The sequence below is a fragment of the Penaeus chinensis genome, chromosome 28 (genome assembly GCF_019202785.1).
Source record: "Penaeus chinensis breed Huanghai No. 1 chromosome 28, ASM1920278v2, whole genome shotgun sequence".
Taxonomy (NCBI): Eukaryota; Metazoa; Arthropoda; class Malacostraca; order Decapoda; family Penaeidae; genus Penaeus; species Penaeus chinensis.
The window spans coordinates 20,348,624-20,368,623 of record NC_061846.1 but is presented as its reverse complement, the minus strand read 5'-3'; the positions used below and the strand labels follow the sequence as shown (position 1 = coordinate 20,368,623).

Here is a 20,000-nt window from a genome sequence, read left to right as displayed (position 1 = left end):
GGGAAATGGGAGATTCGGGAAGGGTATTTATAATCCAATGGTAATAAGAGCGAGTTTCGAAAATGGTTGTGGATAACACGTTGTAGGCCTGTGTATATTTCGTGGGGATCAGCAGAGCAGGGTTATAGTTGCACTAGTTTGTAGGTGTATTAGTTTTTATGATACGTGTCCAGGGAAAGGTATTCGTGAACGAGAACGATACACCCTCCAAGTCACAAAACCAGATTATCATGTGAACCCAAAACTCCGAACCAAACCTTTCCCACCTTATATTTATTCCCAAGATAGGGGGCAATTCCCCTGCCCCCCTCCTTTATTAGGACTATGTGCCAAATTACAGAAAACGTGACCTTAAGAACTTTAGCTGTCTGTAAGCGGTGATATGCAGAAAATATTTTCATTTTGAGGTAAATGAGGCTACAGCTGTGCATGTGTTGTTTATTACTCTCTTATGCTCTGTAAGATGAGTGTCCATTTCCCTGTCTTTGTGCACTGCTCTCGGTAACATTGACAGAAAACTTAAAATAGTAAAAGAACTATGATCACTTATCGATATTAAATTACCCTGCCAGTCGTGTTGATTAAACCCTTGGATGGGGTGGGGCCTCTTCTGTATATCCAGACTGAATGGACATTTGAAAGTACAATTAGTTAGGGTTAATGTTACCGAGAGCGACGCACGGAGGTAGAGCAAAATGGACATTGCCATCTTGTAGAGCATAAAAAATAGTAGGAATCAATACAACTAAATCTGCCGCGGCCTCATATTTCCCGGGAAATGACAAAAATAGGCTCTGCAGGGCACCGCTCTGAGGCTGAGTCCCCATCCATGTTTACCTTGCCAGGACTACTGCGCGCTTGTGAAAACGATTATTTTGTAATTACCAGAGTCTGATTTTCCGAATTCGTGTATTTAATTAATTGTTTTACTATTATTATACTTTTACGTGCTTTGGTAATTATTTACACTATTTTGCACAATAACCATGTGCGCATGCGCCTTTTTCCACCGGGATTTTTGACACTTCGTCAGTCGCCATTGGTTCCGAAACACCGGTGAGAAGTGTCACATTTTAAGAGTGTTGCGTCGATTCCGGGTCATTTTTAAGGCCGTATAGTGGATATATAGAACAATTAGATAATGGTTTCTATCTCAGCTTGACATTTGATCCCAAAAAGTGCCCCAAATGTCGAAAAAAGTGATTACAAACCAAGGAACTCGGACCATAGACGGAAGCGAAGAAAATTTCGATCTTTCGCTATATAAAGGTATGTGGTTTTACCCTGGGCGGTTCCGAGAGCAGAGCACCTTGGCCAGTGAATATATAGATCGTATTTTCTTAAAGCCACGGGGGTCCAACGGGCGCAGCCCCCTGGCTGGGCGCATATAGTACTACGGGGGCCAGGGGGCGTAGCCCCCTGGCTAGGCGCATATAATAAGGCTAGGCTAGACTAGGTTAGGCTAGGCTAGGTTAGTCTAGGCTAGGCTAGGCTAGGTTAGGTTTGTATATTACTTGGGGGTCCAGGGAATATAGACATCGTAGTGTATGAAAGCCACAGGGTTAAGGTTAGGTTGGTTTATTGGTTAGGACGCATTGTACGATTACCACAGGGGATCTGGATAATGTGAAATCCCGTAGATTTTTACCGAGCATTGGGTTTGATTCCCGTAGAGTTTTTTCGAAAGTTGGCGCGTCAATCCGTAGACTTTCAAAGATGGCGGGGGCGTCCGTAGAGTTTCACTGGTCGATTTCCTTCGTTTTTTGTGCTTTTCGGGACAGAAATTTGGCTCGGTTTTCGAAAAATTGATTTTAACGTTTCATAAATCACTTTCTTCGATTTCTGCAGGTTCCTATTGACATCCAATGTCATCCATTATCCCCCCCCCCCTTCAACCCCCGGTTCCCCACGCATCCCCCAAGATCGTTGGGTAGAGGAAACAAACAAAAAATCTGATTTTGGAACTTAGTCTCAGAGAGGGAGCGTCGCTCTCGGTAACAATTACCTTAGTTTGAAAACCAATATTTCTGGGTAGTAATGCCTAAAAGGGACCTTAATCTTACAAGGAGTTACCTACAGTATAGGTAGCAGTAGTCTCTGAAATCAGCATACATGTCTGTGCTAAATATATTCATAATTTTATTTACAAATTTTTCTTTACACCAGAACAAAAATGGCGTTTACATGACCTCGCGATTTTATGTTCTAACATGATCTACGATTTGGGTTGAGATGATCTCATCTCCCGTAATTGGCCAGTTGACTTCCTCTGATGGAAAGAAAGACTATGGGGGAGGGGGATGGGTTGTATTATCAGTATTATGACAAAAATCTAGTCGTCAAAATCATGTCCGAAAATTCTTTTCGTCTCTCCTCAGGCCTGGGCTCAGAATCCGTACCAACCACCCGCTGGTAAGTTTAAATCTGCAGTGCCTGCAGAACACCTTTGCGTTGTCAATGTACAAGTGGTAAAATTTAACATTCCATTAACTCGGGAAGTATAAGCATCAGCATTACAATCACACTAAAGCTTAGAGAAAATAACAAAAAATAAATCGACTTCTGATTATTATTTGGCGACATGAAACCATCTATGAACTCGCAGGGTACCAGTCCAGCAAGTATAGCGGCTTCCCAGGGGGCAACCGGTTCCGACGGCCTCAATCAGGATACAGACCAGTGTACGCGGACCCTTTCCCCGGAGCGCAGTACAATAACGACTGCGGGAACCAACTGCTGACATGCGTGGCGACGGAGGACTGCAGCAAAAAGGTGGACACAAAAGGTAAGAAGGATTTTAGTATTGTTCCGAGGAAGTTATTGGGCATAAAAGCTAAGGCCGGGGGGGGGGGGGGGTTGTAAAGGGAAAATCGAATGTCGTTCTTGGTAGTTCCGTCGTGTGGCTGATGAGAAAATGATTCCTCTTGAGCCTTTTAGTTGATTGACACGAGGATATACAGGGATGGATAAGGACGAATAACGGATGGAGTAGGCACGTTCCGATGTTTGTATTCGGTGGAATTTTCTGGCCAAACATTTACAGAAAAAGGGTTGAGGAATCGCCTGTTGATTATTTTTGAGCAAGTGCATGACCTTCGATAGCTTGAAGCTGGTGCGGTGAATATGCTCTGTCGGAATGTATGCAGTTCTTATTTATTTTCGCACAATATTAATGTTGAAGTACCTGTTAACAGCTTCAGGAGAATTTGGTTTGTGGTAACATCGGAAACCTGTAGAGCGAAGAGTCCCTTAAGATTTCCAGCCCACTTCTCAAAGGTCACCGGCAGGGGCAGAATGTGTGAAACGTGAGGATAGCGTCATCCATCGATGAAGAACGTCACTTGCCTCTCTTCCTAGGTCGGAGTGGGTTCAGTTTTTCAGAAAAAGGACTAGACATCCACGTAAAATAGTAATTTTTAAAAAGCAGCAAGTATGCTTTACTTTCAACGTTTAACTTTAACTTTTTTTCTTGAACACATTAACCAGGGTCCTCTACCTTTCCTATCCTGATGCTAAATTGAAGGGACTTCAGCTATTGAGTTGGCTTGATAAGATTAATCCTTTTAGTGCATATCATTCGGATGAATATATGAAATCGTGTTACTTGAATTTAGTTTTGTCCATGTATTTATCTCGTCTTCCCTCCTTAAACCCTCTAAAATATCTTTTTTTTTTTTTTCTAGGGCAAACAGACGGTCAGTTTTGCCCCCCTTACTTTATGTACGAGACGAAGCTTGGCTACTGCGCCACCGTCGCGTTAATAGATAAAAACAACCTGGATGCAGTACAGGCGTGCGAGAGCCAGGACTCCAGGCTTCTGTTCTTCGAGAATTCTGCGGTGAGGATGCGGTTAGCTATCTGCTGCTGAATTTTTATTTTCCTAAATGCAAATGGCCTCAGAGTAATTAGAGTTAAGGAACACAGTGAGATTTAAAAGCTGTCATGGTCTATTGCGTTCTTTCATTTGTATTCACAATACACGAGGTCGTACACCGTAGTAAACACAAGCAATTGCCTATGCTTTACAATATTCAGTATTCGAAGATCGCTACTCTCATCCTTTTATAATGTCCAAAAGCTTTCAATAATCATTCACGAAAATCTACAGACTGACTACATAGGAATATAAAGAAAGCACACTAAGTATACAAAGATTAATACCCCCCCCCCCCCATTAACACAGGAATTCAAGCAAATTGGCCAGATGAAGAAAGCCCTGGAGGTGTTTTTCTTCGGGGATAAAGATTACTGGCTGGACGCTTACTACGACGACAAGAGCGAGACCTGGATCAGGAGGACCACCCGGGAACCCATTATTTGGGAACAGTGAGTCGAGGGGGGTTTGTGTAGGTATTGGGGGGGGGGGGATTTGTATGGGTGTAAGATGCTGTTTGTGTGTAGTGTGGGGGGGGGGGGTATTCTTCAAAGGACTTGCCTTTATTTACTTTATCCTTTTTGCAGAGAATAAATGCATTTAATGGACTGGATAAGCTGATTTTTAAATTTTTTATTCATATTGTGTAAACTGTTATAGAAAGCAAAATGTATAAGTATAGATATAAACAAGTGGAAATAAAAAGTACAATTTTAGTTGGGAGGTGTAACGCTCGTCAGGACCGAAGAATTGGGCTGAATTCCCACCATTTCTTACCCGCCAAATTGCGTTTTGTTTCTAAAGCGTCCGACATTTCAGGAACTTGATCCTTCCTCTTCTGTAGGATCTTCACGCAACTTACCCCGATCCCGACCAAGACGACCAACATCGAAGTCGTCAGGGAGATAGACGCGAAGCTGCGCTGTCTGACGGTCAAGTTCGACGCGACACACCCAGAACTCTTGGTGGTTACTAAGGTCAAGTGTACCGACTTGAAGCAGATTGCATGCAAGCTAGGTATGTTGTGGTGGGGTAGTGGAGGGGATCCTGCAGCCGCCTTTCGTTATCATTGGGGGGGGGGGGACTAAAACCTGCAATAGGTTTCTCTTTCGAAGTGCCCATGCAATCTTTTCGTAAATGAATGTAGCTACGACCGTCATTTTGCACTATTCCAACTGTGTGTGTGTGGGGGGGGGGGGGGTGAGCTGAAGTCTTGTATCGCAAAAATTGGAGGCTTTTGCGCGGGTACAGATCAGAATGTTGAACTGGCATTGCAAGGAACAAGTATACTAAACTTACATATTTTTTTTATAATTATTCTCTTAATGTACTCTCCCAAGCAGCAACATGAGTTATTACGTATATTCATGTGGCTTTTTACTCCTCCAGGATTTTATACAAACAAATGCCGGGATAACAAAAAGAATGTGTGCTGCTTCTCTCCCACTTCAGACTTCTACCTGAAAAACACTTACGCAGGTGATCAGGTGTTATACTTATAGTGGACAGTTGATTAAATTTCTTTAATAGCATACTCTAATAGCATACTGTTTTTCAATCCTTCATTGAACGGATCGATTTGCAGAGAAATTGCAACAAGTCATGTATGAATTATATTGGAATTCATTTTCCTTGTTTTGAAATGCAACTTGCAGGTCCCGGCAGCGCCCTTGGAGACGCAGATGCCAACTGTTTCCTGGAGATTACCAAAGGGCCGGGGACTGTCGTAGAGCCGTGTGCTAAAGGTTTGATTTTGTTATTCTGTTTAGTCCATTATTTGAATCTTGTTTTATTTTATTCTTGCAACTTTCAATCATTTTTTAACATAATTCTTAATGACCTTAGCTGTTGAGGCGGCAGGTTATTTTAAATATTCAAATTTCTTCTCTCCTTGGGTGGTGACACGTAAGAAATATGGTTTAGTACACAACCCTCGTGTATATATACATTTAATAATAATAATAATGATAAACATTTATTAATATTATTTATATATATTTTTTTTACTTTGCATTACCCCCACCTCGTTTGTAATTTGAATTACGCACCACTCCTGATCCTTTTAATTCCTTTCAGTGCTAGCCACCCTGGGGCCAACCACCGCCACCAACGTAATGCTGAAGATTCCCTTCCGCATCGGTTCGTCCTTCTTCTACCTCGACGACACGACGTGTATCGGGAAGGACGATCGCAAGGCCGTGATCTCCAACAGGAAGGTCCACGATTTCCTCTCTCGCTACCTGGTCCTGGCCAATCTCAATGCGGCAGCGACGTACACGTCGTTCCTCTTCGGCCTTCAGTACAAGGGCCACATCCACAAGGTCATCTGGCAGAATGGTGGGTTTTGATTGGGAAAAAAAACAATCTCGGAATATTAAAATCACTCCCGGGATTGTTGACGTTCAATCCGATCCGCTTACTATAATTCTCTTTTCAATATTTGAAAAACCGTATTTTGTTCTTCTATCTATTATCTTTCCCTTCCCCCAAAAAATCCACAGGTCGGCCCTACGATTACTACAACGAGACCTTCTGGAATGGCTACGAACCCAACTTCGACAAGTTCGGCGACAGCGACAAGCCAGTGTGCGGCCACTACGTCGTCTCGCCCATCGAGTTCGAGTACAAGTGGGAACTCACGGACGTCTGCGTAGCGGCGGCGAAGGCGCCCGCGGTCTGCGAACTCCCCATGTGAGTTTTTTTTTTTTTTTTTTCCTTTTATCCATCCTGGTTTCTGTGGTGTTTTCTTCTCCCCTAAGTCTCCTTAATGTTTGCTTTTTGGACTATTCCATTCCTTAGTGCCTTTTTTTTTTTTTTTTTTTTTTTTTTTTCTCCACACATTTTCATACTTTTTTTCATCCCTTCTTTCCGTCGTTTATCGCCCCCATTCCCTCTTAATTTATCGTTCGACCATTCCTTCGTTCGTCCCTCCATTCGTATGTCTCCTTCCAGCCGTTTCACCGACCTCATGCCGACGACGACGAAGGTGGCGTGCGGGATGCGTCACCGGCGGGGCGTGTTGGCGCGTTCGGCCTACGCCTCGGGCCACGAACTGCAGGCGCTCTATGGGGAATTCCCTTGGCAGGTGAGGCAAGGTTTATTTCAATTAGATAGGTTCTTAAATCTCTCTTAATACTTATTGCTTTTATCTTTTGGATTTTTATTTGTATTTCATTGCTATTCGTCTTGGGTATGGAAAGTGTTTTTTTTTTTTTTTTTTTTTTTCTTTACAAGACTTGTGGTGGACAGTTTAGAGTTTTCAGTCATCGTCAAGAATGTTAATCGGTATTGTTGAAGTTTCATTCTGATAACGCCTCGTTGATTTCTTGCAATTTTCGTCTCCATCTTTGATCACAAGATGTGCTGGAATTTTTCCCTCAGAAGCATCTTTCCCACCTCTCTTCACATTTCAAATAATCCAGGTGGTTCTTATAAAAAACCCACGTGAACCTAATCAGAACCTAATGCTTTTTTTTCTCAGGCCGCAATCTATAAGGTTCGAAATCTCGGTGGGTTGCGAAGTACCTTCGTGTGCTCTGGCGTCCTCATCGACAAGTCCTTCGTCATAACGGCCGCGCACTGCGTCGTGGGTCCTTCTAAGGACTTCACGGTGAGTTCAGGTCGTGGGTCAAGAATTTTCAGGAAGTTAAATGATCAGAGATTCAAACGTTTGATAAATATTCATTGCTTAGCCACTACGTTTGTCTTTTTAGATTGTCAGTAGGTCTTTATCTTGACATTTGAGGAAAGGATTTTTTTTTTTTTTTTTTTTAACGAATACTCTTCCACTTCCTCACAGGTGGTGCTTGGGGAGTACGCAGTCGGGGGCGGAGTCAGCATCTTGGAGAGACAGGTGACGGGCGTGAGCGACATCCTCGTCTATCCAGGTAAAAGATGCGGCCTTAATTCATCTTCACTTTCCCCCCCCCCCCCTACTTTTTTCTTTTCGTTCTCTGTACAAGAATAGATTTGTGTCAACTTCGATAATTGCAAATTATTTTAAGCCATATTCAAATGTCTACTTGTTTCTTCGTATTTTTTTCTTTTCTAAAGGCTACGAGTCGACGAACCCGCTTGTCCACGACATCGCTCTGGTACAGCTGGACCGAGCCATCACCCTCGACAATTACCCTCAGATCGGCTTGGCCTGCCTGCCTTATCCGGACATCCTGTACCGTAATACGGGGGCTTGGGACTGCTTCACCGTTGGCTGGAACGGCAAAGCTGGGGTGAGTTTCTACTACATATAAAGTTGAATTTGTTTATTACATTGAAACGTATTAGGGAGTTAGACTATGGGTCTCTAACAAAATGGCGGCATTTTACCATTGACTGCTAATACCTGACAATTTCTTTCGGTCTTGTCATAGTTGAAGCAAATGGAATAAAAACTGTTCAAAGGCGCTACTTGAAATGGGATTGTGAGGGGATCCAGTTGTGCTTATTGTTAACAATCAGACTATTACGTGATATAATACACTTAATGTAATTGCCTAACTATACCAAATATCCAAACCACTTCCAATTGGCCTCAGAACACCTAAGGAATGAGTTCATTGTGGCCGGAGAGGGGATTCTAGACCTGTTACACCACACAAGGAAACAGTGCTTGATAGACGGCTTGTATACTGTATATGAAGCTAGGAAACTTGCAAACTAAGCTACCAAGAACAGCACACGCCATACAATCCTTATTCATAGCAGATTTCAAAACGATGCCTTGTTAGGCTAGATATATTGATAAATTAAATCAATATTACCATTAAATCACCTGAATCACAAATTTTACGTTGATCTTACCACCGCGCATGAGCTAATCCAGCGGACCCGTTTCAGGCCCTCCAGCGCGTAGAATCGAGCCTTTTGTCGAAGCGCGACTGTCGTATCTACACTCGCGCGTACCACGAGTACCACGACTACACGCGGAAGACTCCCTACGGCTACGGCACTTCAGGCTACGACAAGGTGCACGGCTACCACTATGCGACGTATCAGAAGCACCACTACTTCAGGTAAGGCTCGAAGAGACGGGTGTATTGGCAAGGGAGTCCGTGGCATGCTGGGTTTGGTAACGGCATCACACACTTGTGGGGGGGGAAATCCTATGATTAATCCAGAGTTCTTGATTGAGAACCCTAAAGTCTGTGTGTGTGTGTGGGGGGGGGGGGGGGGGAGATTTTTAAAAAGCGATTCTAGTTGAACTCACTTTGTGTATTTCAAGACCGTTTTTCCACTCTTTTTCCAGTGGAGGCACTCCTGACCTCCTTTGCACCGAGTCTGTTGAAACCAAAGCTTGTGTGGTAAGTTTGATCTAGTTTATTCATAGAAATCTTGAATATGTAAAGACCTGAATGTATAATCTTCAACATTTTCTATAGATTTTGGTCTCATGCTTTCTCTGATTTTTTTGAAGTGAAAACCGCGCAGGGGGAAAAGTTAATTCCCCTTGAAAACCTTTCAGTAAGGTTGAAATTCTTGTGGTTTCTCATGGAGGATGTCATATTTGTAATTTTAAATGAATTGGGAAGATTTTTGGGGTATCTGTTTGTGATCAGTTTAACAGTAAAAAGGATTCTATTATAAAGTATTATATTCCATTTTATAGGAAAAGGGATTCCATTATTCTGCTTTCCGTTAAGTATTTCCGGCTCTGTATCTTCCCTTTTAGAACGACCCCGCGGCCGTGCTCGTGTGCCGCCAAGCCGCTCTCCACGCGGACACTTCCTTCGGCTTCGGCAACCGCGGCTACGGCTACCACGCCCACCGGGGCCACAGGAGGACGAACGCGCGGATCGTCAACGCCTACGGCAGGTACAGGTTCGACAGTGAGAAGTGGTATGTCATGGGCCTCTCCCATAGCCTCTCCCCCTGTTCCGGCAAGGGCCAAGTGAATTACAGAAAAGGATACGTGTCTCAGAGGAAGGACGTCAGCGTGTTCACTCCCGTGCACGAGTACCTTCCCTTCCTGCACGCGTACCTGGATGCCAAAATTACGTCTGCGCCAAAGGTTCTGTAGGAGGCGCGGGGAAAACACGCGGTAGGCACGTGCCAAGGCTGTTTCCCATTCTGGATTGTAATACAAACGAAATATTAGTTTTTTTTTATCCATAACTTTTCCCCCAATATTCACAAACTGTATCGATGGATTTACCAATAAACTATCTATCAGTTATTACTGGATTTCCACTTCGCAGCTTTCCTAATACATAAATAAAAAAAAAAATATAACGTTTTAAGGTTCATTGTTTGTTTACCCATCCTGAACCAGAAGTGAAGTGAATTGGAATGTTACTACGAAAGATGCGGCAATTAAGAATTAAACTGTATTAAACTCGCTTGGCAGATAATAATCCATATTTTGCAACCAACTAATCTTGAATACACGTAACTGATGTTAAGTGGTGGTGATTTAATGATAATGCCAAGTAAAAACTGCGTCAGTGGTGTAAATAACTCAAATGTGTAGAACTTTAAACAGTCACTGCCATTTCTTTTTAGAACTGCATAAAATACATGCACTTAGAAGAATGACGCACATGATACGCGGAAATCTCATTAAAGGACTGAATTAGTCATGGGGGTCGTGGATAATGCACTGAGAATTTACCAATAAGAATGACGAACCAAACAAATTTTGAAAACGAAGTTGGAGGCAAAGTAAGCTAATGATTACATGGAAAAATAGAGCAAGCTACACGAAATTAAAAATGCACAATTTTAACTCAAATGTTGCAAACGAAACGTCACGCCACACTTTTTTTTTTCTTTTTTTTTTTTTTTTTTTTTACGAATATAAAAAAAAACTTAACCCATTCGCCCGATGTGGCAAGAATACATGCCATGCTCACTGTAATACGTTTATTTTTTGTATTCACACACAGATGGCTCTAAAAGTTCTTAATCACCAAATAACCAGTTATTATAAACTACCTATCTCACCTGTTTGCCCTTTTCTTTCCCTTTAAGAAAGGGTCTTTCATATCATTTTATTTTCTAAAATATTCTAATGACAAATTAATAATCATAACCTCGATAACAATAACAGTATCGATAGCAATGGTATTAATTTTCCCGCCAATTCAAGGAATGGGAAAATCAGGATCGGTAACTAGGGCCCACTGATAGACAACTTGCTGGCTGAGCACATGTGGAGCCATCTGTATTTAACAAAATTCACCAAAAACTACAGGGGACAGAACATAAATCCGGGGTGAATGGGTTAAAATATGAATAAAAGGTAAAAAGTCGGCTTAGGGAATATAAAGTGCTGGAAATCCAGAGCCCCCCCCATCTCTTGCTTGTTGTTTGCCGGGGGGGGAGGGGCTTAAGAGACGGAAACTGAGGCCCAATGTAGGGGATCCCCACCCCTGCCCTGCCTCAATTTTGCATGGTCTTCCTTCTTCCTTTTCCTTCTCTTTTTCGTCCCCCTCTGTCCACTTATCCTAATCGTTGTCATTTTTATCCTTTTCGCCACAATACTTTCTCATAATGGTGTGTGACCTTTTGATGACTGGCACATTTGTTTGACCAGTGACCATTCTGGAAATCCACAAACATCCTGTGAACCCAAAGAACTTCCTTACCTGGGGTCTTCGCCCTCAAGCCCCACCCATTCGCTATATTTCGAATATGCCGCTAATGGCCTTAGGCGTTGACGCGACAGAATTTTCGATAAATAATGAGCAAAGGAACTTTCTCCAAGGCTTGTTAACACGAGCAGGTATGATCTGGGAAACTGTAAAAGTGACGTCACATACGAGGAAACTACTTGTTTACCGAGTAGTATGTCCGCCCGTGGCGTTATATCTATTCGTGCCCACCAATCATGCCCGCTTGTGTGGACGGGCCTTTAGACGAGGACATCACTAAATATAGTGAGTAGTGATCCTGAGCAACGTTATGGTGTTCAAACTCCTACAAAGCATCCGGGTTAGTACAGTGGTAACGTGTCGGCCTCTCATCCGAGGGGTCGGCGGTTCGCGCCCCGCCCAGGCGCGAGAAGTTACAATTGTCGCCTGGAGGTTACTGCTGTGACTGGGCACCACGGCGGGTAAGGACTAAGACGAGTCAGCACCAGCTGACACACGTTAGCGAGTCGGCATTAGTCGACACAGGCCGGGCTCCCCTCATTGGCATAGCCCGGGCGAAGCTCAGCTTCGCATATCGGACTTATCCTTAAACTTCTACAAGGTATGAAAGAGAATTAACTCAAAGGTTACTAACTTAAGTGTTATGAATTACATCACCATAACTCGGCGAGGAAGCTGTAAAGCCCCGAGCAAGTACTCGCTTGAAACTCGTCATTCGGGCAAAATGAACAGGCAAACCAGCCGGGTGTCCGTGCCCGTGGTGAGATAAGGCCGCCTGCTTAGTGGTCTGATCCTGTGCTGCCGGGCATGGATGGATGACCCTGCCAGGCACCAGCATCACGAAGGCTTTCACGAACCCAAGTGGAATTCTTGATTTTCATTCTTACTTTCGCTTAATTTTGTCAGTGTTGAATCCCGTTCATTCACACGTCCAGTTACGTGGGAAATGCTTTAATGAGTAGGCAAGGATGATGACACTAACAGTAATGATGATAATACAATAATAGGGATAATGAACATAAGTCTGAGAACACAATTCCCTCAAACGAAAAACAAAACAAAAAAACATACACCAATTTGGTCAATTTAAAACACTTAGAGATACTTATTTAACAATAACATACCGAACGTTTACCCCCCAATCCCTTGCCCGTTGTTGCCGTGGGGGGGCTTAGGAGGCGGAGACTGGGACCCAATGCTGGGGAACTCCCCAACCCTGGGACTCAGCCCTCGACTCAACAAATTTTGCATGGTCTTTTTTTTTCCCCCTCCTACTTTTTCCTTTCTGTCCCTTCACCAACCCCTTCTACTATCCACTTCCTAAGGTGTGAGAGCCGTGCTGAAAGGATGAAAGGCTGACTTTGTGCCAGTCCTGAACGGCCTGAGGGAGCCATGGGCACGGTATTCCCCTGCTTTAGTTGTCTAGCCCTTATCCCTCAAGCGACTCTGAGGGGTGGACCGTTTTTCTCCCCAACATACTACAGGCTTATCATGGCCAACAATGAATAACCATTAACCATTAACCATTAACCATTAACCATTAACCATTAACCATTAACCATTAACCATTAACCATTAACCATTAACCATTAACCATTAACCATTAACCATTAACCATTAACCATTAACCATTAACCATTAACCATTAACCATTAACCATTAACCATTAACCATTAACCATTAACCATTAACCATTAACCATAACATTATTAGAGGCAATTGCCTCTTCATCAAATAGCTCCACCAATTCAAACTCGCCCGATTCCCTGACCCCAGGCTCTCCTTTGACCACGGCTCTGAACACTACAACTAATACCCCCTCCTCAATGCCGACTAGTACAGTATCCACCCTAATCAACACCCCAGGAGACATTTCTACTCCCAACATGCTCAACTTCAACAACTATACCCCCACAATCTTCTTCATCAACTACCTCATCCTCCCTTATTACTACCTTACAACCTTATTGTCCACCTCCCCATAACACTACCTCCCTCAACACTACTCCCTCTTCCACATGCCCCCGTCCTTCTACTACCCCCATCTCTACAAAATTCTTAAATAATCTATTTAGCCCAGCCAAATGGGACCGATTTTTCGTGATCCCTCCCACAACTTCTCACACTTTCTGCTTTGACAACCTGTTTTCATTCTTCAAATGCATATACATCCTTCACTTGATCTAACCCCTATACATTACCTTACCCAACCTTAACCCATTTACTCGTCAATTCCTTTGCCCAACTTTGACAACTAATCACTAACTCAACCACCCTTCACTACCATTTACTAGAGTGCTACATGACCTTAGATGTCTAGCACATTTATTTTGCTTTTAACCATTAATCATTAACCATACCGAACGTTTCTGAAGAACATCGGAATTTAAATAAAACTTTAAATAACATTCTGTGCTTTAACAGTAAGTAAAGTACTACAGTATTCACGGAGGAAACTACACTAGAAGCGATAGTTAGATATAGTGTACTATAGTGTAGCCAACTAAAGTAAAACAAAGAGATGGGCATACGCTATAATGATCATATAAAAAAAAGTATGCTTGTGTAAAATCATATAGATTTTATTCTAATGAAACCTGATACCTTGTTCTTTCATATTTTCTCTTCCAATAACTAGTTATGATGGTTCCAAATTATTGCTCTGAAATCAGTAATCAGAGATTGTATTTTCCTGAACGTTTTCCCAATATATATTTTGTAACAGGAATTATGGATATATTAGAAGATCGGGCTTGTAATGCTCTTAGCTGTAACAGGAAGGCTTTTTTTTTTTCATACTGGGTATTTACAAGTAGACGGACGGACGGACAGACATATACATATATACATATATACATATATACATATATACATATATACATATACACATATACACATATACACATATACACATATACACATATACACATATACACATATACACATATACACATATACACATATACACATACACATATACACATATACACATATATACATATATACATATATACATATATACATATATACATATATACATATTGTTATAGATGGACTAATTAATACTAATTTGTTGCACTGATACGTTTATCATATATGTATATTTCATTTCGGTATTCCTCATATAATTTAAGTATCTAATAGGTGTTGAGGTGACCTGGCATAATACTTTAACTAGCAACAAGTAAAAGGTTTCGGAATCCGAATCGACCTATGTTCCGGTGGCTGACTCGAGCTCACTCCTTGGCTGACTCCGACCGCACCGCCACCTGGCTTTCAGTCAGCCACTCCGCCATATTGTACAGCTCGAGTTTTGCGTTCTCTGCCCATGGTCACTCTCGGCTAAGTATTTCATATTGATGTATTTTTCTAGGATGTTTAGGTTAGGAGTAGGATTGTGTTATGTTTTCTAATCTATATATGATACTGTATATTAATGTACGTAACCAAATAGTGAATATAGTTACTTTGTTCATCCGTGTTTTCTTATTACCCGGACAAAAGTTTGAACTTGCTATGGGCACCAGATAATACCCTAGACTTAAAATGTGCCATAACAAATGGGGGCCTGTCCGGGATTTATCAAAGAATATAGTGATACGGTAAAAATAGTTAATGACATTGTGCATATTATACGTGAAACAGTGAATATTGTCAACAAAAAACAACAAAAAAACTTGCTACTTGTTATATTTTATAATTCATATATTCTTCAAATGATGTCTGTATGGAGATCAGTGTTGTTAGCATGATTAAACAGACTTGTATCACAGCAACTTGTATTTATTGTAAGGTTTCGATTATTGGGTAACGTACTTGGTAAGTTATTTTGACGTTGTATTGTGTTTAACATGGCTCCGTTTAAAATAAATGATTTCATATCTGGACCTTCAATTGATTTATTGGTGAATACTACTCTTAAAAAAGACGATTGGAAGGCACTTGCTGGTCATTATGAAATTGAAATTAGAGCTTCCATGACAAAAGCAGTGATTAAAAGTATTGTTATTGAAAGTCTAGTAAATTCAGACATTCCTCCCATGTCTGCGTTATCTTTATGTGATAACGTACCTCGTGAGGAAAATAGTAACATTTCAGAACTAATTGAATTACGAAAGCTAGAGCTTAGAAAATTAGAATTAGAGATTCAGATTGGGGAAAGAGCCGGCTTTAGTCAACAAAAACCGCGCTTTGATATTAGTAAACACTCAAAATTAATTCCTCTCTTTGATGAACAAGACCCCGAGGAATTTTTCTTACAATTTGAGAAGATTGCAGAAAGCTTAGACTGGCCTGAAGAGAGCTGGGCTGTGATGATTCAAACAGCTCTTACTGGACAAGCTAAGAGAGTGTTCACTAATTTACCAAAAGAGATATGTAAAGATTATGATGCTGTGAAAAATATAATTCTTCAAGCTTATGATTTAGTCCCAGAAGCTTACAGACAGAAGTTTCGAAATCTAAGAAAATTGGAGTCACAGACTTACGTAGAATATGCTGCTGAGAAAGAGAGGCTGTTACAACGCTGGTTGAGATCTAGAAATGTCCAGACATTCACTGATTTAAAAGAGTTGATATTATTAGAGGAGTTTAAGCGCTCTGTCAGTGTTGATATAAAATTGTTTTTAGATGAACGAGAAGTGACCACTTTAAGTAAAGCAGCAATACTTGCTGACAATTTTTCATTAACTCATAATAGACGCAAAACTCAGAGTTATCTTTGTGCTGGAAGGAAGTCAGGAGGTAGTGAAGAGTCAGGTGATCAGGGTGCTAGACCTAGTAAAATTGTTAAATCTGCTCAAGGGAAAAATAAAATAGGAGGAGACAAAATTGATTCTTCAGTAACTTGTTTCTATTGCAAACAACGTGGCCATGTAATCGCTGTGTGCCCTAAATTAGCTGCTAAAAATGTTGCTAAGGGAGTGACTTCGCTTACTGTTGATTTAGTGGAAGAGACTGATGTTTATACCTTCAATGATGTTAAGTCTGATATTTTTGAGCCGTTTATTTTCACGGGATCAGTTGCAAGTGACATGTCCTCAGATAAGAGTTACCCTGTTCGGATTTTGAGGGATACCGCTTCTTCCCAGAGTGTATTAGTTAAGGCGTCTATGCCTTTCGTGGAGAATTCATACACTGGGGAATTCGTAGTCATTCGGGGTTTTGGAGGGACCGTCACTCTCCCGTTAGCGCGGATATTTTTGCGATCAGACTTGGTTGATAGACACATCACAGTTGGAGTTCACGACTATCCTCTACCTGTGAGCGGAGCAACTTTGTTGCTAGGGAATGACGTAGCTGGCGAATGCGTTGTACCTGACCCGATTGTACGCCCTGTACCGTCCGGAGTGAACCCCACAGAATCCCTCGAGAATGAGTATCCGTATCTCTTTCCCTCGTGCGCAGTGACTAGAAGCGTGTCTAAATTTCAGCATCTGTCATCTCGTCAATCTGAAGAGTTGGTGCTTCTCTTTAAGGAATTCCGGTGTGTGTGTAGTGATGTCCCAAGTCCCTGCAGAGGGGTGCAACACGATATAGTACTGATCGAGAACTCTGCGCCCATAAAGCAGTCTCATTATCGGCTGAGCCCTGAGAAGCGAAAGAAACTTCGGGAGGAGCTGGACTTCCTTCTTGCCAACGGACTTGCGAAGTCAAGCGACAGCGAGTGGGCGTCGCCTTGCCTGCTCGTCCCCAAAGCCGATGGTGGATTGCGTCTCTGCACGGACTACCGCAAAATCAACAAAGTGACTCGCTCCGATTCCTTTCCTCTACCGCGCTTGGATGATGTCATCGATGGTATCGGCAGAGCTCAGTTCGTTACAAAAATCGACTTGCTGAAGGGATACTACCAGGTGGAGCTGACGGAGAACGCGAGAAGAATAGCCGCTTTTGTCACCCCCGACGGTCTCTTCGAATACAAGGTCATGCCGTTTGGGTTGAGGAACGCCCCAGCAACTTTTCAGAGGTTGATTAATGGTGTCATTCGAGACTTGGAAGGTGTTCAAGCATACCTGGACGACCTCGTCATCACGTCGGATACATGGGAAGAACATCTCGAGCGACTTCGTGCTCTACTCGCACGGCTCGCTGAGGCTGAGCTGACGATTAACCTTGCGAAGAGCGAGTTCGGGCACGCCAAAGTCATTTTCCTGGGTCACGTGGTTGGGGGAGGGACAGTGGCACCCGTCACTGCCAAAGTTGAGGCGATCTTGCAGTACCCGACCCCGACAGACCGCAAGTCTCTGCAACGCTTTCTTGGAATGGCTGGTTACTACAGGAGGTTCTGTCCGAATTTCGCTCACGTATCTGCCCCTCTAACAGACTTGATTAGCCCTAAGAAGCAATTTACTTGGACGTCAGAATGTCAAGAATCTTTTGAGAAAATACGAGCCATGCTTACGTCTCCTCCAGTTCTGACGTCTCCTGATTTTGAGAAACCATTCTGCCTGCACATCGACGCGAGTGACAATGGAGCGGGTGCTGTGTTGCTACAGGCTGGCCCAGACGATGTCTGTCTGTTACTATTCGTCCAAGTTTAAAAAGCACCAGAAAAGTTATTCGACTATTGAAAAGGAACTTCTCTCATTGTTAATGGCGCTAGAAAAGTTTCAAGTTTACTTGAATAGTGCACAACACCCAGTAATTGTCTACAGTGATCATAATCCTTTGAAGTTCTTAGATAAAATAAAAAACCGAAATCAGAGGTTAATGCGATGGTCTTTAATGATACAGCAATTCCATCTAGAAATAAAACATATAAAAGGGAAGGATAACGTCTTAGCTGATAGTCTTTCCAGAGTATAGTGAACTAAGTTGAAATTTACCTATAAATTTCCTTTTAAAGGTGGAGGTGTTATAGATGGACTAATTAATACTAATTTGTTGCACTGATACGTTTATCATATATGTATATTTCATTTCGGTATTCCTCATATAATTTAAGTATCTAATAGGTGTTGAGGTGACCTGGCATAATACTTTAACTAGCAACAAGTAAAAGGTTTCGGAATCCGAATCGACCTATGTTCCGGTGGCTGACTCGAGCTCACTCCTTGGCTGACTCCGACCGCACCGCCACCTGGCTTTCAGTCAGCCACTCCGCCATATTGTACAGCTCGAGTTTTGCGTTCTCTGCCCATGGTCACTCTCGGCTAAGTATTTCATATTGATGTATTTTTCTAGGATGTTTAGGTTAGGAGTAGGATTGTGTTATGTTTTCTAATCTATATATGATACTGTATATTAATGTACGTAACCAAATAGTGAATATAGTTACTTTGTTCATCCGTGTTTTCTTATTACCCGGACAAAAGTTTGAACTTGCTATGGGCACCAGATAATACCCTAGACTTAAAATGTGCCATGACACATATATACATATATACATATATATACTGATTATATATATGTATATATATACTGATTATATATATATGTATATATATACTGATTATATATATGTATATATATACTAATTATATATATGTATATACTAATTATATATATGTATATACTAATTATATATATGTGTATACTGATTATATATATGTGTATACTGATTATATATATGTATACTAATTATATATATGTATACTAATTATATATATGTATACTAATTATATATATGTATACTAATTATATATATATATACTAATTATATATATACTAATTATATGTATATACTGATTATATATATATATATATATACTGATTATATATATACTGATTATATATATATATATATACTGATTATATATATATATATATACTGATTATATATATATATACTGATTATATATATATATACTGATTATATATATATACTAATTATATATATATACTAATTATATATATACTAATTATATATATATACTAATTATATATATATACTAATTATATATATATACTAATTATATATATATACTAATTATATATATATACTAATTATATATATATACTAATTATATATATATACTAATTATATATATATACTAATTATATATATATACTAATTATATATATATACTAATTATATGTATATATAGATAGACTAATTATATGTATATATAGATAGACTAATTATATGTATATATAGATAGACTAATTATATGTATATATAGATAGACTAATTATATGTATATATAGATAGACTAATTATATGTATATATAGATAGACTAATTATATATATATATATATAGATAGACTAATTATATATATATATATATAGATAGACTAATTATATATATATATATATAGATAGACTAATTATATATATATATATATATAGATAGACTAATTATATATATATATATATAGATAGACTAATTATATATATATATATATAGATAGACTAATTATATATATATATATATAGATAGACTAATTATATATATATATATAAGATAGACAAATTATATATATATATATATAGATAGACTAATTATATATATATATATATAGATAGACTAATTATATATATATATATAGATAGACTAATTATATATATATATATAGATAGACTAATTATATATATAAT

The 20,000-nt window shown here is 40.3% G+C and overlaps 1 protein-coding gene across 1 annotated transcript in view; it reads left to right on the top strand.

Annotated features, from left to right (window-relative positions):
* LOC125039814 overlaps nt 1-10,046 on the top strand; it is a 10,176-nt gene extending 130 nt beyond the window's left edge. The window contains exons 2-17 of the mRNA XM_047634109.1: nt 2,379-2,412; nt 2,606-2,785; nt 3,684-3,838; nt 4,184-4,326; nt 4,719-4,891; nt 5,264-5,353; nt 5,530-5,619; nt 5,951-6,211; nt 6,376-6,565; nt 6,827-6,959; nt 7,356-7,484; nt 7,674-7,761; nt 7,928-8,103; nt 8,711-8,886; nt 9,120-9,174; nt 9,543-10,046. Of these exons, the coding sequence (XP_047490065.1) occupies nt 2,379-2,412; nt 2,606-2,785; nt 3,684-3,838; nt 4,184-4,326; nt 4,719-4,891; nt 5,264-5,353; nt 5,530-5,619; nt 5,951-6,211; nt 6,376-6,565; nt 6,827-6,959; nt 7,356-7,484; nt 7,674-7,761; nt 7,928-8,103; nt 8,711-8,886; nt 9,120-9,174; nt 9,543-9,890 (2,421 nt within the window). The 3' untranslated portion in view covers nt 9,891-10,046. The remainder of the gene's footprint in view (nt 1-2,378; nt 2,413-2,605; nt 2,786-3,683; nt 3,839-4,183; nt 4,327-4,718; nt 4,892-5,263; nt 5,354-5,529; nt 5,620-5,950; nt 6,212-6,375; nt 6,566-6,826; nt 6,960-7,355; nt 7,485-7,673; nt 7,762-7,927; nt 8,104-8,710; nt 8,887-9,119; nt 9,175-9,542) is intronic.
* Nucleotides 10,047-20,000: the final 9,954 nt, after the last annotated feature.